Source organism: Bactrocera tryoni, chromosome 2, assembly GCF_016617805.1.
Source record: "Bactrocera tryoni isolate S06 chromosome 2, CSIRO_BtryS06_freeze2, whole genome shotgun sequence".
In the NCBI taxonomy this organism is placed as follows: domain Eukaryota; kingdom Metazoa; phylum Arthropoda; class Insecta; order Diptera; family Tephritidae; genus Bactrocera; species Bactrocera tryoni.
Window position 1 is genome coordinate 35,632,213 of NC_052500.1, and position 23,772 is coordinate 35,655,984.

The window sequence follows — 23,772 nt, forward strand, 5'->3', positions numbered from 1 at the left end:
AATGACAAAAAGTGGTCTACCAAAATGGTACATATTTATTCACTTATTTATTATTATAAATATAAAAGAAAATAAGTTAAAATTTGATTAGAAATACGAAAAGACTTTTTCGACTACCAAATCTTTATGTTGCTAAATGTTCTACAAAAAAGCTAAAATGGAAAACTACATCGACTGAAAAAGATTAAAGAGTTACATGGGTGTCCTCGCGTAAAAACCAGCCTTTTTATACCCTGAACAGGGTATATTAAGTTTGTCACGAAGTTTGTAACACCCAGAAGGAAGCGTGGGAGACCCTATAAAGTATATACATATATAAATGATCAGTATGTTGAGCTGAGTCGATTTAGCCATTTCCGTCTGTCTGTCTGTCTGTTTTTATACGAACTAGTCCCTCAGTTTTTAAGATATCGTTTTGAAATTTTGTAAACTTCATTTTCTCTTCAAGAAGCTGCTCATTTGTCGGAACTGCGGATATCGGACCACTATAATATATAGCTGTCATACAAACTGAACGATCGGAATCAAGTTCTTGTATAGAAAACTTTCGCATTTGACGATATATCTTCACGAAATTTGGTATGAGTTATTGTTCATAGAAATAATGTAATATCGGAAGAAATTGTTCAGATCGGCTCACTATAGCATATAGTTGCCATACAAACCCAACGATCGGAATCAAGTTCTTGTATGGAAAACTTTCGCATTTGACGTGGTATCTTCACGAAATTTGACACGGAGTACTGCTTAAGGTAATAATATAATCTCCGACAAAATTGTTAGATCAGATTACTATAGCATATACATAGCTATGCATCTGTGAAGGGTATATTATCTTCGGTGCAGCCGAAGTTAACATTTTTTCTTGTTTCACTATTGTTTTTTCTCATGTAAAAACTGAAATATTTTATTCGAATTTTTTATTGTTACATACATACACTATTAACAAAGAAATTCTAAAATTTTTGGAAAACAGTTTTTTAAACTCGGCCAATGCGACGCCATTTCCGGTGACCCCTCGAAAAAAAGATGCGCTCGTGTTGGCAGGATAACTCCTTACAGCATCATCATCTAAAGTGAAAAAAATACGTGTTTTAGTTAAAATCTTAACTTAGAACTTGGACGAAGGAAAATAAACTGAAAGTTGGATGTTTGGTAGACATTTTTACAAAAAAAATGTCAGTGAAAATTTCGCGATATTTCTTTAATAGTTCTGCAACTGAACGAAAAAAAATCCATCGTCCACGTCTTTAAGAATTGTATCTCAAAGACCTGTATAAAATTTCATGAAGGTCGGTTGAATAGTTTTCCAGAAATCTTGCCAACCGACTTCAATAACACAGTTTCGAGAAAAATGCGTTTAAAGATTTGAGTGACTATAAAAGCTGGCCTCGAGCGCACAAGTTCTCAAGGCAGTATCTCCGAAACCATTACTCGGATCAAATTGAAAATTTAGGACACTATTCTAAAGATGTTACAGAATTTAATAAGACCATAAAAAATCGATTGTTTGAAGCCTGTAAATCCATGTAACCCCTTAAAGGAAGTTAAATTCGGAAGGTTACAAATAATGCTACGAATTATTATTTAATTGGAAAGAAGTTAAAATCATATTCAAGTTTTTCCATAAACTCGAGTTTGATGTTTCTTGTTTATGAACTGTAGAGTTTTTAGTGTTTAAGGAACTCTATGTTTACTTTATCAATTTTTGTGTACGATAGTTAATTATTTAAGGAATTTTTTGAAGGGAATAAACAGTAAATTCATATTTGTTTTCAGCACAAGTTAATACCTTAAAGGAATGATAAAGGAGATGTGGAGAAAAATGTTTTGCTTGATAAACTCGTAGTTTATTACTGAACTCGTCTTTGTGACGTAGTTGTACAAAATTTGAAGTCCATATAATTATGAACCAAATAATTGTCGAACGATTTTATTTGTCAAATTATTGAGAGATCTCTAAAGGATGATCCATTTCGACGTTCCTTACTTTTTTAAAGAAAAAACACAGAACATTTTAATTTAAAGGAGAATGTTTATTATTATTCGAAAGAACATTCTTTGACATTTAATTTTTGAAGATTATCTCTTCCAAATGATCGCCGAAGCTGCGTCTCAGATGGCCCATCCGTTGAGTCCAATTTTCGATGAGTCGTTTGAGCATTTCGACTAGTAACTGGCGAATTGCTCCAGGGCCTGATTAAAAGTGGGATTGTCCATAATGACTTTGTACTTTATATATCCCCAGGAGAAAAAGTATAACGGTAAGATATCACACGATCTTGGTGGCCAATTGATCGGCCCAAAAGTGAAATTAATCAATATTTCAATTGATTGACGCACCATCTTTTCCAAATGTGGCCGATATCACGAGCTTCAATTTCAGGCATCAAATAACGGTCGACATTGACGGTTACGTTCTCACCGTCATAATTTTTGAAGATGCTCTTGAATCTCTTCAGGTTGCTCTTCGACTCAAATGCGGCAATTTAGCTTGTTTACATACTAGTTGAGCCAGAAATGGGCGTTATTGCTAAACAAAATTTGGTTTGAAAACGTCGGATCTTTTTGGAACTTTTCAAGAGCCCATAGAGCGAAGCGATGTCGCTAGGTAAGGTCGATCGGATTCAGTTCTTGCAAACGGTATTTTGTACGCTTTCAATTTAAGATCTCGACGTAAAATGCGCCAAGTCGGTCCATACGACAGTCCGGGTTGCTGCAAACGGAACCAAATTGACTCTGCATGGTCTTTTTAAACAGTCTCAGCGGCGGAAGCTATATTTTCTTCACTACATACTGGACGTGGTCTATTTGGTCGAATATCAATATAAAGTTATGCAATAATGAATGCTGGGTCTCAAGATTAGTGATGGTGTTGCGCGTAATATGCTCAGTAGCACGATTGTGTTGACCATAAGTTGAGCGAAGCGCGAAACACATTTTTTACAGAACGTGAATTCTCGTAACAAAGTTAAACGATTTAAAAACGTTGGTCAGGAGTAAGTCTTTCCATGATGAAATGCCAAACAATACTGAACAACAATAACATGACAGCTTGACACGACACACGCGTGATCTGTCCAAAAAAAGGCTATTGAAAAAGTACCGCTACTTGGATCACCTGTTATTAAAACCCACTCAGTCTCTTCATAAATGTTCACTTCTCATATTATGATCAATTAAAATTCGATTGCTGCGATGTACATATAATATAATTAAGAAAAGACAATATAATGAAATTAAATATTTGTGTACAAGTTGTAGTCTCAATATTAAATTTTTTGTTGTTATTTACTGATTTTGTGCGAATTCTCGTTAATTGATTCCAGTAGTATAAATTGTTAGAAGTATGCGATTTCAATTAAAGCACTTTTCTAGATGTAAACAAATAAAATTTAAATTTTGTGAAAAATTTATATTTTTCTGGCTTGATTCAATAATTGTATGTGTTTATGTAGGTTGGGCTAAGTGTCTAGCAGCACGTATTATTTTTTCAGACATGAGAGATACTTTTGTACATTTTTTTTTTTTTCCCCCTGCGGGTGCGGGGGGACCCCTCCGGGTTCGAGGGGAAACCGAATATACCCGCGGTAAGGCATGCCTGTCGTAAGAGGCGACTAAAATCCTGGCCACCAGTCCAGGGCTGTATGGAGGCTCAACTGGTCGTAGTTTCGGCTACAAGGTCAATACCAAAGACTTTAACCTGGTACCACGGGGAGCAGTAGCCCTGGAGTTCGCTCCAGTCTGCTCATTGGGTTTGGCCCTGTGGAGATTCGTGGTGGCTGTGGTTAAAACCCAAATCGCGGGAAGAACTGACTTTGTCAGTCGAATGTGGAGTTGCATTGCAACCGGGTGCCGGACCCAAAGTACGGCAGAGGTTTTAGATGGGCCTCGAGCCCTACCAAGGTGGTTAGTGTGTCCTTACCGCACTGCCAATTGGTACTGAAAATCCTTACCCAATTTTCAGGGCGCTGATCGACGCATTGTATTGATCCGTTGTGCTTTTGAGCACCGTGGAGTTAAGCTTTACATAAGCAGGATCCCACGTAAAACACGTTTGACAGTTGTACATTTTTTGCACTTGTCAAATATAAAGAAGTATTTGAGTAGATCAGAAAAATAAGAGTACGATAAATACAAGTATATAATGCATAATAATTGTTTTAGCAATACATAAGATCATTGTTTAAGCCATATAAAGTTTCTACAAATCAATCTGATATTCTGAAAGAATTGAAGGAGTTTTGTATAGTTTATGATTAAAGAATTGATTGATAATAAAAAAATCCAAATGTGTATTATTCGATATTAGTTTTTATATATTTGTAATACTAGTTCTTAAATTTAGATAAATAAATCTGAATGATCTGAAATTCACGTTTCAGAAAATAAATGTATGTACTCTTAAGTGTAAAAGTTCTAAACGCTTTTGAAGCGAGCTTTGTGATATGATCTTGACCTCCTCCAGCATAAAAAAACCAAAACAGTTTGTTAAATGAGATCAGGAAAACGTCTAGTTAACCAAATTTTATTGAAGGAAATTTCAAAAATCCAATTATTCTAGTATTGTTGCAAAGCTCAAATGCTGTTAACTACTTAAGAGGGGATCCTGCTTTAGAAGCTTCAAAAAATCATTTTTTTTTCTTAAATCTATGTCTCCAATGTTATAGATGGGTACTCGAAATATTGTCGAAGCTAGAGGGGAAATAATGGCTGAGCGTCTATCACGTATATGAGCGCTTGGGCAGAAAGCGAAAACTTTGTCTCGTGATTTCTTGGTTTTTCATTTTTAAGTTGTTGAGTGTTTAAATAAAATAATATTTTTTTTAAATAAATGACAAATACTAATCGTTTAAGCTAAATTGAGTAAGTTGGAATACCAAACACGATGAGATAACTTTAGCATCATGCTATGTATGTATATCTTAATTGCCTCAGCTAATTCATTTATGTGAACGTGCAAAAAAGTCCGTTATGTAGATGACGCTACTAGAATTAAATCCATATGATTTTAAGTCAGCCTTAAAATTCGAACAGGGCGTGTATAAATTTTACATCTGTCGGATCAGAAAAAAAATGGATAAAAAGGAATTTCGTGTGTTGATAAAATATTGCCTTTTGAAGGGATAAAATACAGTTAAAGCAAAAACTTGGTTTGATGTTGTGTTTCCTGAGACCGCCCCAGAAAAATCAACCATCACGTATTGGTATACTAAGTTTAGACGTGGTGAAATAAGCACCGAAGATGGTGATCGCAGGGGTCGGCCAAAAGAACTTGTTATCGACGAAAACATCAAAAAGTACACTAAATATTTTTTAATGACCGTAAAGGAAATTTGTGCGGGATAGCAGTACTCTAATGATTCCCAATGAATGTGTACATCATCATTCACGAATATGTGGGCAAGAGAAAGCTCTGTGCAAAGTGGGTGCCGCGCTCACTTTTGCTCACTTTTGACCATAAACCACGACGTGTTGATGATTCGGAGCAGTGTTTGGAGATGTTCAAGTGTAACAAACCTGAGTTTTTGTGTCGATATATGGCAATGGTTGGAACATGGCTCCATCATTTTACTCCGAAATTCAATCGACAGTGATCCGATTGGCCTCCATACAATGAACCCGATCTAAACCGTGAAAAAACGGAACAGTCGGCTGACAAGGTTATGTCGTCTTGGGATGCGTATGGCATAATTTTTAGTGACTGCCTTGAACAAGGAAGGACCATCAATAGCGACTATTACGTAGGTTGCTATATATATTTCTGGCCTAATAATGTAAATAGGCATATTTATCAACGAAAATGTTTTTTTTTGTTGTTGTTTTTTTTTGTCGATTGCAGCTGTGTTTCGGGCTCATACGCATAGATCCATGATTCGTCACCTGTGACGATATTATAAACGTCTTTTGAAGCATCGCGATCGTATTTTTTCAGTATTTCTTTACACCAATCCACACGAGCCTTTTTTTGAGCGATTATCAAATTGTGCGGGATCCAACGAGAACAAACCTTTTTTACGGCCAGGTGTTCATGCAATATCGAATGTATGCTGGTGGGAGAAATGCATAGGCATGCCTCTCTCTGAAGGTATGTTACATGACCGTCTTGCATTATTAGTTCACGTACGGCATCGATGTTTTCTGGCACAACGGCTGTTTTTGGACGACCTTCACGGAATTCGTCTTTGAGCGAGCGTTGACCACGATTGAATTCGTTGTACCAGTTTTTCACAGTGCTATAAGATGGTGCATCATAGCCATACAAAGATTTTAGTTCATCGATGCACTCTTGTCGTGATAATCCACGTCGAAAGTTGTGAAAAATGATCGCACGAAAATGTTGACAAGTTAATTCTGTAAATAAAACAATTCACGATTAAATGACAAAACGTTCTGAGTGATGATATGCTAAAAAATGTCAAACTTTCCAATGGAAATGTCAGATTGCACCTGGCAACACTTAGTGTTGCCCTCGGCCAGAATATATATAGCAGCCCTCGTACATAGTGTTTTTGGGTCGAAAAACAACCACATTTGAAGAAACTACTGTTTTACCATGGCATCTTGTCACCAGTCAGTGAAAACGATGACAAAAATCCATGCATTGGGTTTCGATTTGCTTTCGCATCCACCGTATTCTTCAGATCTGGTCCCAGAGTCTATCACTAGTTCTTAGTTCTCTAAAGAATTTTCGCTGTGTATAAATTTCCGTCGAATGAAAGGGTGGTCGCCGAAACTAATCGTACTACAAAAATGATAACAAAAACTTGGAGAGTTGCTATAATCAGTATGTTGCCCTTGAAGGGAATTATGTGGAATAAGAAAAAGGAATTCTGAAAAATGTCTTTTATTGTGTATAGTTTTTCTGACTTTTCAATTTAGCTGTTAAGACAATATCGAAAGCATATTTTCAGTTCGACCCCCGATCTGTTGGACCGTTTACATTACGATGTACAGGAATCAGTATATCTTATCCATTTGATTAGGAATTTAAAACTGGCAATCAAAACAAAAGAGTCAAGCAAATGCATAAGCCAAGGCAAATAGGAAAGCAATATCAGTAGATCAATAACTTTGTATTGAATAAACTAAATTTTTGTATACTTAATGTTGACTTAGCTTTACTGGGAAAATAGTAATTAAGTGATTTGACTTTTAAACGTGATGCTTTTTGTATATACATATGTATATGTATACATATATACAGTGTATGTATTCATTACTTGGAATAGCAATGTAAATATTAATTTGCGTCTCATTCCTTTAAGTGCTTTTAATTGTATGCTTTAATAACTTGTAGCCGCTCACGTTTTCCATACGCAAAGATGCCGACCCAGCAGGTTAACAGCAGTAGTTTATATAATCTAATCAAGTATTGAAATCTGAATCATCACATAAGCGCATACTTATATTTTACGCAAATATAAATAAATAGCTAAAAACCGAGTACACTTAAAGCAAATCAATATTTGTGGCTCTCCATCTCCAGATAAGGAAGGACGGATTCAAAATTTCTGATATTCCATTGAAATCCATTTACGAAGCTATTCTAACCGCATAGAGGCATATGAGTGTGTGTCCAAGTGATTACTTAAAAATAAAAACTTTTGCTTTGAGCTTGATATCTTAAGTACATCATATACACAAACTGATAATCTATTTACATAAACACACGAACATTTGCTCCATTGAAGAAGATACATGAATGAATTTATTCAAGTCTATAGCACTTGATGTTCATAGAAGAATATCATTTAGTGTCTATGTTTGCTATTTAACGAATGCTTAAGTCAACGTATGTACTTGCTATATAAGTACTTAAGTGCACATTAATCCACAAACAGAAACTATTTGCATACAGTAGTGGCCAAATGAAGGTTACATCGTTTGAAATTTTCTTCATTTCATCTGATTTTAACGTTTGATTTTATTTTACAATGAAGAGTATATTGCAATGACATTGTGTAGATTGTGCAAATCAGAGTTTTATAATAAACATGTTCTTCTATTCTATTTGTAGTTGAGTTGCAGAAAAAAACGAATGTTGAAAGAATTAAATACAAGGTGTGTTCTAAAGTAATCGAAGGTTTTGGAAGTGGAGTATAATGCACTTCAGATAATCTTTTAATGTTTTTATTTATTTAAAATATACTCCGTTAGATTCAAACAACATATGGAACTTTATGCCAATTATACTATAGGAGTGTTGTTCAGCACCTCGACTGCTTGAATGGCTGGTATATCATAAAGTGGTAAAAATTAAGATATTTTAATGAATCTTGGTAAATGTGTTTCTTGGCACAAAAATGAGAACGAATTCGTAGCGTAATCGTAATTGAACGAAAATCTATAAAGTGCCATAACTATGCACTCAACAATAATGTATCGGGATGAAACTTTGCCCAAATAGTGCGCTTAAAGAAGGCCACTTTATGACCAAAAATTGTCCAAATTGGACCAAAACTATTCAAACCACCTTTTTAACGAAAATATCGGTTAATCTGTGAGATATGTATAATAAATAGGAGAGAAGTTAGGTTGAATCGGATCAATAATTTCTTTAGCCTTCCTTTAACTTATAGAAAGATTTTCGAGCATGCACTTGACTTTATACCACATATGTATATCGGCAAAAATCGGATGAAAACTTGCCCATATCGCATATAACTTACAAACCTTTGCACCTAAAGACCCAAATACTGGCTTTGATCCTGGCAAATTGCAAGAGTATGAAATGTTCAATTAACCTGAACTTAGTCCTTCCAAACTTGTTTTTCTTCATTTAATTCATGTCGAACAAATCGCGCACACACCTTTCTTATCCCTAAATCTTCAGTTAAAATTCTCCAAATAGTGTTTTTACTGAGGAATTCAGCCATCGTGCTTGTAGTAAAGTTTGCATCAATATTAATAATTTCACGGACCTTTTCCCAATCAGTACGATTTGCTAGCTAATGGATGACCCTTGATTGTCAGTTAAATCCTTACGATTATTGTTCAATCATGTAATCCACGCATAGACTTAAGACAGACTTATACAATCGTCACCATAAACATTCTTCATCAATTCGTATGTCTTAGCGAATATTTATTTTAAGTTTAACACAACATTTTATATTTACTCTTTGTTAAAATGCACACGGACGGACGGATAGACATACAGTCAACCGGATTTCAACTCGTCTCGTAAAGGTTTCGTCGTCCTGAGCATTTATGTATATGTATATGGAAGCCTATATCTATCTCGATTAGTTTTAGGTGGTACGTACAACCTTTATTAGTATTAGTTTTCACTTGAAAATGATTAAAAAGATTTAATAATTGAGAGCTTGCAAGTTTAAATCGCTTTATTAAGTACTGAAAGGCCAAAAGTTATTTCTTTTAATATACCATAGTTTGTTCATATATTAAATGACCAAACTATAATATCTTGGTACTTTAATTTAAACACCTAAAAATTAGTATTTTTGTCAGATCTGACTACAATGTAAAATGTTATAAAAAACGCCAGAAATTCGCGTAGAACGTGGTACTTTATGCCAATCAATGTGCAACACTACTGTCGCGATTGCCACCTCGAACGCACCCTAATATTACACAATGTCTTCAAATGCACTAATTACTCTAATTACATTCATTATTTTCATATTCATCTCAGATATTAACAGAAATGCGGTTTTTCGGCATGTCTTTGATATTTATGAACGATAGTCTTGAAGGTTTCGCTAAGGCGACAATGCTTTTTATTTATTTTTTTTTAATTTCCAAAAGTACTTGAAATACTTTCAGATAATGCCTAAAACCCAATTTTCGAAATGATTTTTTCCGGTTAAAGTTTGCTTTCGTAGAAATTAGAGCAATTTTTCGATGATCTTTATATTTTTTCTACAATTTCACTATAGATTATAATTAGAAAACCTTTTTTTTTAGATACAAGAGTCGTTTTTATTCAAGATGTGTGATAAACAATAATATACGGATATAAATGTAAAATAACAAGAAATTACTGTCTAAAAGTGAATATTTTTTGTATTTCTTTTATGCTCATATGGGCTCTCTCGTATTAAACCCCAAATATACTTATCGATGTAGATCAGCCCAAAGCAAACTTAAAGAACTAAAGATTAATATTTAAGTGTTTTTCAATGTCTAGAATCAGAATTCAAGCATGAGAACAGAAACCCCAAAAAAAATATTTTTTTGTTGACGGGTGTTATAAGCAACTTTGAGTATCAATAAACATTTAATGACTAATACGCTCAGGTAAACGTTTGAATGTGAAAGCAACAAAGAATATATTTGAGTCAGTTAATTGTATTAAATCGTAGTAATTCAGAAATGGTCTTATCTCTTCTGTTGTTCCCGATTAACAAGGTTCAATGTACAATTTTGTTATTTCACGGCAAATCCCCACCCTCGAAGGCATACATTATTAAAATCTGCCTTATGGTTATCACACACTTCCATAAAGTTAAACCAGCCGTAAAAAGTGTATGTTAACAGTTAAACATGTTGCCTAACGTAGCGAGTCATCCACTTGAATGGCCTGCCTGCCTCTTATCTGTCTATCTATTATACCAATATGATTATAAGATGTTGATTAAAAAATATAATGTTTCCTATTATATTTAATTTAAATTCGTCTTTTATTTTCGAATATATTACACAAATGGATTATTTTTAAGTTCGACATTTCCTTGAATTTCTCCACTAATGTCAATAGGTGAGTGCGTTATCGCTATTTTCGCCGAAGGAATGCTTGGATTGATATCGCCTTGCTTGCATTTAATTTAAATCATTTATATACATAAGTCAATCTTATTTTTCTGATGGCGACTGTCAATTAAATGTCATTGTATTCGTATGTTATGAATCTGAACGAAATGTGGTTTTACAGGTATAGTACATATGTATGTACATATGGAGAACTGTTACAGACATGCTAAAAAACATCGTATTAAACTATCTTATAATACATCACTCTTAAAATGAACGTTGACACGTTCTGTCATCGTCCTTTTTAGAGTAATGTTTCAAAAGCTCTGATAACTTGTTGATATTAATGCTTCAAAATGAATTTAATGACTACCGAAAATACCCGTCCAGTGAGCTTAATCTACCGGACTGTGTTATCATACTCACACTCTTTTCCAAATCACACGTTATATTACAGATTGTCGGTACATAGTTTTTATTGTTAGTTCAGATTGAGTGGCATCATTATCATTGCACTGCGCTAGAGCTGCAAATATACACTGTCTACTGAAAAATAAATTTTAAATATACATAGATCTTTCGGACCAGAAAATTCACAGGAAAACCTGCAGCAATTTTCGATTTGATCTTGTTCAAGTCCTCAATCAATAATTTGGGATTTGCTCATAAATAACACTTTTGGTAATAATTCGATTTTGTTATTCAATAAATATGTAGATGCCGTCGATGGCGATCTTCTAATTTTTAAACTGATTTATTGCTAACGCAGCTTCGGAATTTTTTTCTCTTAAGGCCTGGGATCAGTTAACTTTGAAAATAGAATGCGATGGATGGGGAAACAGTTCCAAACCAAATTCATTACATTTTGGTTAATTTTCAGTGAGTCGTGGGGAACTACCCCTGGTGAATCGGACGATTGTGGGCTTGCCCATACAAACTTTGCACAGAGCTTTGGCTTATTCTAGATTATCCGCTCTTATCGAAAAACTTTCATTTACAGTAATAGAATAGTATTTTCAATGTCCGGACTAGCTGCAAAGAATCTTGATTTATTCGTAATGACTTCAAAACAAAAACTTACAAAAACGATACCAAATTTTCAGCTTTCCTGGTATATGTATATCTGTGTATATACTTGTAGAATAATAACAATATAAGCGGCGATTTAATCAATTACACTTCCTTACCTCTTGGGTAGGCGCTAGCTATAAACTCTGTATATATTGTTATCGCGCTAAAATATTTAAATATTGAGACTTGTCCATGTGTACTATATATTATTTAAATAACTACATATGTATGTATGTACATATATAGTAAAGCTTTGAAAAAAATATTTCAATGTAAAAACGATTACTGCAACAATTCAATTCAAGTTCTGAGGATGCGGATTAAAAAGTCAAAACATGCTCTAATATATTTTCAGATACTGGCTGCCAATCCATAGTAAAAGTTATAAAATAATATACAATTAGAAAAAAATCATCAGGAAGCGAAACATGTGAATAATTCTGAATACGCTTATTAAATTATTCAGCATTTCCATTATGCCAGTGAGCATTTAGAATAACCGTAGTAAATTTTCTTTGTTTTTATTCAACGAAGTTTGCACATACATACATACATATGTATATTTTTGCTTTACATATGTATATGTATACAAATGTATTAAAATATGCGCTTTTATTTACATACATATGTACATACATATATACTTAGATATGTACAATAGACTATGCATAATAAATGCCAGCCATCAATGGCAGCTCACTATCTGCGTCAACTCTTTGCTTGGCTATCCACACTTTTGTCACTCCCACTTTGTAATGTTTTTGTACGTGCTCAGCGCCCACACAATCAAAGCAATATGATTTCACAGCTGGTCTCATTTAACTGCACGCAGTGACGGAGACAATGGTCTAACCAGTCAATTGTTTGGGTTTCACCAGCAAAGAAGCCAAAAAGCTACTAAAGATTTAAAAATGCATACAAAACGCAAAGCAAAAAAGTTGTCGTCAACAAGGTACAAATAAATAAAAATAATTCCAAAACAAAACCAGTAAGGTAGCCTGCCGTCAGGTGCAACCGAACTTTTATGCCCAATGCACGATACATTTGCCGATATTGGTGATGTTGATGTGGACAACGAAGAATCTTAAAACATGTTCCGAGAATGCTTCAAAGTGTAACCAATGAATGCGAGCCAAAGTCAGACAGAAGGAATGAAGGCCCGTTGAACACAAGGCGCCAACGCAAGTGCTTGCTTTGATCTTTTTGCGTATTGTTTTAAAAAACACTATCGCAAAACTACACAAATTAATACGAATTAAGAAGACCAGTATTACAAATTGTAAACAATTTTTTTTACAATTTTCATGAAGTCTTTTCTAGTCTTTTTCTAGTGTCACTGTCATTGGAACATGCTCATGTCCAGTTATAGGATTTTGTTTTGTATGAAAATATTAATGTAAACGTTGTGTTCGTGACATTTGTCCAGTTATAAGGACGGTCCGTAAGTGGGAATTTCACTGTACTCGAAATCGAACACTGTGGGTTCCTAGTGAGTGGACTGCAATAATAAGGTGTGTTCGAATCAAACCCAAGCATCACCACAATCCACGAAAATTGTTCGGATCAGAGCAACATAGAATATACATATATACTTAGCTGTCATACAAACTGGCCGTTAATTCAACATGAAAGTTATTTATATCAAACAACGTGGCCAGAAAGAACTAGCAAAACTTTTTCCGTGAAATGGCACCGTAGAATGTTTATCTATACAGAATTAGGTATACATATATATAACTGCTATAAAAATGAATTAGTATAAGTATGCTTCGGTGCAGACGAAGTCAACGTTTTTCCTTGTTTTCTGATAAAAAAAAGAGCCATTAAAAAACAGAAATCAAAATATTGGATAACAACAAAACTCACGGGGTCCATATGCATTACTTTTGAGATATTTTCTAAAAACTCATTCGTATCAATTCATAAAAGTAAGCTTAAGCTTTGGCGTTTATATCAGTATCAGTTATGAACTTGAGCTCATTTCCTCAATGCACAACTGAGTCTGCGTTTGAGCTCGCTTTTTATCATAAAACCATATCCGCACGGGTTTTTCAAGGTCATCATAGTTTATTAATAATACGGCGTAATAACTTCGATCAATATGAAATCGGCCGTTTTCAAACTTAACGTCTACAGCCCATGGATTTGTACTTACTATATCATTTCGTTATTACGATGTTAATATCTTTGTGCAACGATTGGTATGCTGGTATAAAAAGTAATAAAAGAAAGCAGACAGATCGCTTAGTATAGACAGACCCAATGTGACAGCGCGTGTTTTGAAAGACGAATGAATTGTTTGGTGATATAAGTACATTTGGAGGGGAACACCTAAACTGTATTTCAATTCGGCGCATATTTATTTAACATTTTCTAAACACTTTTCATATCGTTTGCCGCCTTTGTTTACATCTTTATTCATAGGAAACAAGCAAAAAGCGAAGCCTAATAAACAATAGTACGAAGACAAACGAATTCGCCGCGACAATTAAAAGCAATTCGATCGTAGAATACAGAAAACGTCACATCGCATTTGGTGATACAAAATTCGTATCAAATATGTAGTATGTACATGCGTATTTAAAATTTTCTCGCCATTCAGGTTTATTTTGAATAAAAATAGATAAAAGGTTTTGCGCAATTCAATTCTATTTGTGGTGTCAGCATTTTTAAGAATTTGTAATAAAATTGAAAGTTGTGAATAAAAGTTTCTAAATTCTTGAGTATCTACAAATACCTACATATGTATGTAAGTACATATACATATATGTATGTAGTACATATAACTGCTTCATGACTTTAATTAGAACTGTGTTTTATGGGTGAATATTGTACCGTTTCCTTAACTCGCTCTATTTAACTTCGATTCCTTATTATCCAAATACATAAGTACATACATATGTACATTAAATTTTTGAGAGTTCATACTTATGTATGTTGATAGCTCAATGAAGTAATATAATCCTAAGTATATTATGCTATTTCATTTGTACAAGGCAATGTTCCCTACACCTTATGTTGTTGGTAAACCGAAGTTAGCTTATTAAGTATTAGTGGGCCGTATACAATTGTTGAAAACTATAATTAAAACTAATTCCTATGTTAATTTCTAAAATTCTTACTCGGAAAATTGTATTTAAAAATTTAAAAAAAGTTATAGAGCAATATAATAAATATTTTATATCACTAAGGACTCAGTGTAAAAAATCAGTGTAAAGGTGTGTAAAAAGTTGCTCTATTGAAAATTAGAAAAGCACAGTTAACTTCCTTTTATTTACGTACAGATAGTGATTTATAACTCTAATACAAACAAAGACATTCGAGTTACAGCCATCACTAGTTCATAAAATTCATAAAATTCCATGAATATACATATTACATATTTAAATTAATTATTAATGCCAAAATGTAACTTATAAATTAAATAATTATATTATACACTAGTGATCAAATAATGTTTTTAATACCATATTTCTGGGAATAAAAATTATTAGCAAAATTGTTTATAAAAAACCAATTTCAATAAAAAAAAAACAATTGTCAATGACATACCGAAATGATTATTTGTTCAGCATGGCGTATGATTTATGTACTTTGAAGTTGATGTAAAAATATGTACGAATAATTTGGATAAAAAACTTAGCAGAAATTATTCTAAAATGGGAAATATATTTAAAAATTTAGTCCGTTTGCCATTTGCGAGATTTAATTCTTAATCCGTATTATATTGCCTGATTCCCAGTTCAGAAGTATCGGTTTAATTCGAAAGTATTTTCCGGTTACTTTAAAGACTTTTCATGTCTAACAGAGTAAAATAGTTTTTTCACCTAACCATTGCTTGTATCACCTAAACTAATTGAAATCCATATAGGTTTATATGTATATATGTATATACATTTATTCACATATATATATGTATATGTATATGTATATGTTCCGGATGATGAGCCAAGTTGAAATTCGGATGTCTGTCTGTCTGTCCGTTAAGTCGATAAAACGAATCCCAATAATAAGGGGCACCCTTGGTTTACAAATTTTTAAAAAGTGGGACCTTCTAATAAATATATATACATATTATTATTGTAATTTTTTATCGCAAGTATCGGTCGATGTATGAGATATATAGTTGAAATTCGGAGATACTCATTTTCTGATAATAATATATATCGGCCAATATGTTAGTTACCTTAACTAAATTTAATAAGCGTGTTTTTTCTTAACAGCATATCCCTACGCATAAATCGGATAAAAACCTGTTGACGGTATGTGAGGTTCCTTAATTAAACTCAAAGATCATACTATTTTGTTAGTAATATGTGACCTTATTAAGTTAATGGTTTAGCGGCGAACATGATTGGGGTTGGTCTATACCTTGCTCTAAACCTCATATCCCTAATATTACCCATTCCTATCTTCTGGTTGACGTTTTGAACATCAACTCAATATAATAGGTTGTCAAAAAAGTCTTGCGGTATTTTCGCTAGTTGGCGCTGAAAGCGAGTCGTTATAGTTTTATTCGTCGCATCGGGTTATGCTATACCTTTTTGGAAAGCTCATTTCACGCGCTAACACATGTTTGATTGATTGTCGTTTCTTTTAAGTCGTTCGTGAGTTATAGCGTCGCAAACATGGAGCAAAATAAAGAGAAAATACGGCATATTTTACAGTACTACTACGATAAAGGCAAAAATTCATCTCAAGCCGCCAATAAAATTTGTGCAGTTTATGGATCCGATACAGTTTCCATTTCCACCGCACAACGATGGTTTCAACGTTTTCGTTCTGGTGTAGAGGTGGTCGAAGATGCGCCACGCTCCAGAAGGCCTGTCGTCGAAAATTGCGATAAAACCGCTGAATTGGTCGAAAGAGACCGGCATAGTAGCAGCCGTAGCATCGGTCAAGAGCTGGGCGTGAGTCATCAAAAATTCATTTCAATTTCAATAAAAAAAATTCAATAAAAATACCGCAAGACTTTTTTGACAAACCATTATTAAATTTAGCTTCTACGGTTAAATTCATGTCAGATATATCTCATTTCGGGTGGTTTTAATAGAAAAGCCAATTGCTAATTAATTTGCTACATATATGATAATAAACTAATAATTTATAGTTATTATTATTATATTAAAAAATAAATATTTTCTGACGAATTCTGAAAATTTCACTAATTTGTTATTTTTTTAAATAAAAGAAAATAAAATTTTCAAAACTGGTTTTGGGGGTAAGTTTCTGAATGCACCTAATGGGGTCTATACATATACATACAAGGTGAATTCCAAAGTAAACAGGACTTTTTGAATCTAGCGCCCCCTGGTGGCGCCATCTATATATCGACTGGTGCGTTAGAATCTGCTATCTTTATCGATTGTCCAGTGAGAATTTCATGACATTTCATTGATTGGAAGTGAAGTTATTGCGTTTTAAGTGTCAGTATGTTTGTGTTAACGGTGCGAAAATGAGCTTCGAACAAAGAGCCAACATTAAATTTTGTTTTGAAATTGGTAAAACTTTTACCGAAACGTTTCAATAGATAAAACAAGTTTATGGCGATGATTGCATATCCCGTAGCAGAGTGCACGAGTGGTTTCAACGTTTTCAAAGCGGTTGTGAGGACATAAATGACGATCAACATGTGGGCCAATCAAAATCGTGATCACCGGAAATTCCATCGAAACTGTGCGTGAATTCATCAATTCATCAACCGATTATTTGACCAAAAATCACATTTTAACCAATAATCACTCCCCGTATTCACCTGATATGGCACTTCCTTCCTTTTCGGAAAACTGCATTTACCGATGAAAGGACACCGTTATGCAGACGTAGAGGCCATTTGAAAGGCTTGCACCGGCATACTGGTGGCCATACCGGCCAACGAGCTAAAAAACTCGTTCGACATACTTTTGGACCGTGCAAAAAGCTATATTGAAGCTTAAGGAGACTATTTTGAATAAAATAAATTGATTTTGCCGAAAAAGCCATTTGTTTTGATTTTTTTAAGTCCTGTTTACTTTTGAACGCACCTTGTATGTATGTATATTAATAAAACTGTTCATATACCCAATTCATTTATACGTATGCTGAAGTTTTTGTAAATAACTAGCGGCGCTGGACGTGCTTCGTTACGTACAAAGTGAAGTAACAAAATAATTTTATTTTTGCATCAAATTCATTTATTCAAACAAAAAATATTTTGTTAATTTTTAGCTATTTCAAAAAAAAGACATATCAGTTAGACCTAGGGATTCGCGGTGACAAAACACTTCTCCTTTTGACTTAGCAGTTAAGATCGTAGTTTTTCACTACCAACAGCAACAGGTTGCAAGAGTATAATAACTTTTGTAGCACCAAAAGATGTCATTTGAAATGTCGAATTGTATTGTTGAACATGACTCAAAAAGAGCTACGAAGTTTGAGATGTCCAATGTATGAGTACATACTATAATCAGTCTGACTGTTGTAATTAAAAACATAATTTCCGCCAAAACAGGACGACGTATTCGTGATCGCCGTGCAAGATTCAGTACAAGTATCGGGTCAACAGCTTTATTTCGTGCCGTTCGACTGATTTTGTGCAAACTTCACCTAAACTATCTACTAAATAGTCGGAACAATGCCTAAAGATTTGGTTTGGATAGGTGAGCCCGTTCTGAAGTTATAAAATTACAACGAAAAGTGGCATTACTTTTTAATTATACATACATATGTATGTACATATATACTATATACTTATGCATATTTAACATTTTATAAAAGTTTATTCGAACATACATACATACATATGTACACTTACCTGCATGTGCTTAGTTATTTCTTTAAATGGCCTCACACCCCATGCACATGTATATACTTACATAAGTACATATGTACATATGTATCTATTAACCAATTATTTTTTATTGCATGAAAATAATTGCGTTGTTTTGGAATTCGTTTCTATTAAAACTCAGCTGTTGATTTTATATACATATGTACATATCTCCATATGCTTTCTGTGCCTTTCCAAAGTGGGTAAATTTGCGCTTCGATATATTATATGCATACATACGTATTTCTGAGCATACTCATACTGTTTTTATATGTACATATGCATGTGTAATGACATATGCGCATTATATGATTCGTCGGCCCGGCAGTACTCAGTGAGTCACATGTATTTCTCTTTAACATAAACAACAACTACAGCAACAGCAATAACCTGAAAATTCAGCTGAATGGCAATAAATTTAGCTCCAAGAGCGCCAAGCGAATGAAATGTTTAAACAAACACACAGATATGTATATGAAATACTCATAGTCGCTTCAACCTTCATTGCATATGTGTGTAAAAAGCTAATGCAGTCCGAGGCACAGGGTTGCAATTGACATAAGCGAAAGGAAATTGTTTTGTTGTGCAAATGAAAAGTGTATTTATTATAACGAGCATTGAAAGGGCTTATACTAAAATAGTACTATATTTATAGGCTTGTTTAATTTCAAGCGGAAAACTTGAGCATAACATTTTAAAATATACTCCATGTACATGCAGAATTTATTCTGAAATTATTGAGAAATGTCCGAACTTTTGCTGTAAGCCCCGCAAATCCATCTTATTTCTGCGTCACATTTATGCTTGACATTCTCTCTTTCAAGACGATTCGCCAATTTCTCCTCAGAGAGCGAGTTGTCATCAAATTTTAGCTTTGCGAAACGAAAAGCAAGAGAAAAAAGAAACAAACTAAAACCGGTTAAACGAACGAACAACCTTTATACATATTTTTGTTTTGTATACTCCGTTCGTGAGTAAATTCTTGCTGGCGCAATGCAACACTGAATTAACTTAGCACGACCAGCCAGTCAGCCATTCTCTAACGTCAGACAGCAGCAGCAGTTCCGATGCCTTGTCGTAGTATGCGTTGAAATTAGTGTATGGAAGCAGTTGATGAAGTGAAACGTCTGTGCGAGTGAATCTCTTTCGTATCGATTTAGTGTCAAAAGTAAAGAAAACAAGGGGAAATCGAATTTAAAATTATACAAAATATTTAAAATGTACGATCCCAGAAACTATTTTCCAAAAAACTACCATTCCACTGGAATTGGTTTAGTGAATTTAGCCGCACTTGGCTATAATAAAAATGAACAAAGTGCTAGTGAAACACCAAAAACGGGTCTATATCCGGCGCTGCCATATCCAACTGCACCGCCAGATCCAAACGCTGTACGCTTAAGCTATGGCATGCCTACACCACCAACGCAAATGCCTGGAATTCAAAGTTCAGCACCATATCCACCATCATCTGCTGTGCCATATCCCCCACGACAATCGCTGTATCCGACCTTGGGACCGCAACCTTCACAAAATGTGCCTTACCCGACTGGCATGCCACAACCGTATGCGCCATACCCAACGGCGCCATATCCAACTGCGTATCCATCGGCGGCGGCGCCAGCGCTGCCCTATCCAATGATGCCAACTGGCATGCCATTGCCTTACAGTGTGCCACCACCTACATCACCTTCCAGTCTCTATCCGACGATACCTACACTACCAGATGGTGCAATGCCAACATATGGTGGTGGTGGTGGTTGTATTGTAAGTGAATCAGCGAATGAGAAACTACCATCACCAGATGAGGAGCCCTCTGTAGGTGTACCGGAGATACCCTTCTCCGCTGTAAAAGTACCTGAAAGCGAGAATATGTTCTGGATGAAGGAGAAGACAAGTGAATTGCGCGGACGAGATGATTCACATGTGCCATATGATACGCTACGTAGCAGTTGCTTAGACAATGGCACATTTTTTGAAGATCCAGATTTTCCAGCGAATAATGACTCACTTATGTTTTCACGCCGCCCTGATCGTTACATTGAATGGCTGCGTCCGCACGAAATTGCCGATGATCCACAGTTCTTTGTTGATGGTTACTCGCGTTTCGATGTGCAACAAGGTGAATTGGGCGACTGTTGGCTGCTGGCAGCTGCAGCGAATTTGACCTCGGATCCAAACTTGTTCTTCCGTGTGGTGCCGCCAGATCAAAGCTTTGAAGAAAACTACGCTGGTATATTCCATTTTTGCTTCTGGCAGTATGGAAAATGGGTGGAAGTGGTGGTTGATGATCGATTGCCAACATACCGTGGAGAACTGATATATATGCACTCCACAGAGCGCAATGAATTCTGGAGCGCTTTATTAGAAAAAGCTTATGCTAAATTACATGGTTCCTATGAGGCGCTTAAAGGCGGTACCACATGCGAAGCTATGGAAGATTTCACCGGTGGCGTTACTGAATGGTATGATTTGAAGGAGGCGCCACCAAATCTATTCAACATACTCATTAAAGCCATGAATCGCAACTCTTTGATGGGTTGCTCATTGGAACCAGATCCAAATGTATTTGAGGCAGAAACTCCACAAGGACTTATACGCGGTCATGCCTATTCAATATCCCGGGTGTGCATGATCGATATACATACCCCAAACCGTCAAGGTAAATTGCCGATGATACGTATGCGCAATCCGTGGGGAAATGATGCCGAATGGAATGGACCTTTCAGTGATAACTCTGCAGAATGGCGTTACATACCTGATTCACAGAAAGAAGAGTTGGGACTCACTTTCGACGCAGACGGCGAATTTTGGATGCCTTTCCAAGAGTTTCTGAATAATTTCGATCGCGTAGAGATTTGTAATTTGTCACCGGACTCGTTGACCGAAGAGCAGGAAGATAGTGGCAAGAGAAAATGGGAAATGAAAATGTTTGAAGGTGAATGGGCAGCTGGTGTTACAGCTGGCGGTTGCCGCAATTTTCTAGAAACTTTCTGGCATAACCCGCAATATGTGATCACACTGACCGATCCTGATGAAGATGACGATGATGGCAAATGTACAGTCATTGTTGCATTGATGCAGAAAAATCGCCGTTCAAAACGCAATCGTGGTATGGAATGTCTAACAATCGGTTTTGCGATTTATCACTTAACCGATCGCGACATGGAAACACGGCCACAGGGTCTAAATTTCTTCAAATATCGCGCTTCTGTGGCACGTTCACCACACTTCATTAATACACGTGAAGTATGTGCGCGCTTTAAGTTGCCGCCTGGCAATTATCTAATTGTGCCCTCGACCTTTGATCCCAACGAAGAGGGTGAATACATTATACGTGTGTTCTCCGAGACCGCAAACGTCATGGATGAGAACGATGATTCAGTGGGCTATTGTGAGGTGGATGATCGTATTAAACCAAATATACCGCCACCTAAAGAAGAGGATCCACAACGTGAGAACTTACGTCGCCTCTTCAAGAGTATTGCTGGCAGCGACATGGAAGTGGATTGGATGGAACTTAAACGCATACTCGATCATTCACTGCGAGACGTAATGATCGATGGCAACACATTTTCGAAAGACGCTTGCCGTTCGATGGTTGCTATGATGGACAAAGACCAATCGGGTAATTTGGGTTTCGAAGAATTTGAATCGCTACTCACAGACATTGCCAAATGGAAAGCGGTATTTAAATTCTACGATCGCGATCACAATGGTGAAATAGAAAGTTTCCAATTGCGTGACGCACTCAATTCGGCTGGTTACCGCCTGAATAATCGAGTGTTGAATGCGTTGGGACGTCGTTACACGTCACGCGAGGGGAAAATCAGCTTTGATGACTTTTTGATGTGCGCCGTGAAGACAAAGACCTACATCGATATATTCCGCGAGCGCGACACGGATGAATTAAATCGGGCGACATTTAGTATGGATGAATGGCTCGAACGCACCGCTTACTCATAAGCTCGCTAATATATGTACATATATCGGGCTTGCTGCCAAATTGAAACCGGTGCCACTGCTGCTGTTACTATTCTGCTTCAGCCGTTATAGAAGCTATGCCGGCTTACCGGTCGCATACAAATTGCAGTTATAAACAGTGTTACCTACTTATCTCTACAAATGTCATAATTATATTAATATCGTATGTATAAATATATAATTTTTTGTATTTCATCAATTAACACGATATATGAATAATGAAAAGGAAAGGAAACGAAACAAGTCACGAAAATGGAATGGAACAAAAACAAGTATTCAATGCTTATACATACAATTATACACAAATGTACAACACATACATATAAAACTATCTACAAAGCGAGTGCAAATTTTAAGACTTTAAGCAACAACTTCGAAGATGAACGTTAGTATAATAAATAAAACCAGTTTTCTTATACATACCTACACACTATGTACTTATACATATGACTACAAAAATACATATGTATGTAATGAACGAGTTTAATTGTGCTTCTTTGGATGCAGTATCTTGGGTACTTTTCATTGTTATTTTAAACTTTTCCAACTACGTACCTATATACTTACATATATGTAGTATATAAGCATATACATACATACATATGTATGTAAAAAGATGTAACCATCATACCTTTTAAATCATTTGGATTAAGTCTGCGTTCTTCAAAGAATATCAGCTGTTATACAACAAAAAACTCGTTGCATGAAATTTTATTTGTATACATTTTCTTAATAACTTTTTAATACATATGTATATACCCATTTACACCGGTACTCCGCTATCAGCTGTCTAGCGACAACATCAGTCATTGTTCATTGTTGGCAAATACACTTCTCGGCGAGTTTTAAGTATTTGTAGCACTCCCTTGTAAACTCCGCCTGTATACACCTACGCGTGTGGGGTATGACTTGTTGAGTCGGCAGCGCAATTATTTGTGCTGTTTACTTCTCGGTTTGTTTGGGTTTTGCAATTTCGTTAGTGCAAATTTTTCGTGTCGGCCGGTGCCTAGTACTGCGAGTACAAAGCAGGCCGACAATGTGGTTGGGTTTTCGTGCTTAGCTGGCTGCAATAATGACGTTGCCTTATATACATATGTACATATATGTATATACATATATAAATACATACAGTAACTAACACAAAGCTCACTATATACATTGTATGTATGTATATAAATACATAAACTAAGTGTACA

At 35.2% G+C, this 23,772-nt stretch overlaps 2 protein-coding genes across 4 annotated transcripts in view; both read left to right on the top strand.

The window, feature by feature from the left end:
- LOC120768507 (probable serine/threonine-protein kinase DDB_G0282963) overlaps positions 1 to 23,772 on the top strand; it is an 89,509-nt gene that overhangs the window by 29,057 nt on the left and 36,680 nt on the right. The gene's annotated exons all lie outside the window — the stretch shown is intronic.
- LOC120768508 (calpain-B) lies at positions 18,679 to 23,004 on the top strand. Its single transcript, XM_040095234.1, has one exon. The coding sequence runs from the start codon at positions 19,814 to 19,816 to the stop codon at positions 22,556 to 22,558; it is 2,745 nt and encodes a 914-aa protein (XP_039951168.1). The 5' UTR covers positions 18,679 to 19,813; the 3' UTR covers positions 22,559 to 23,004.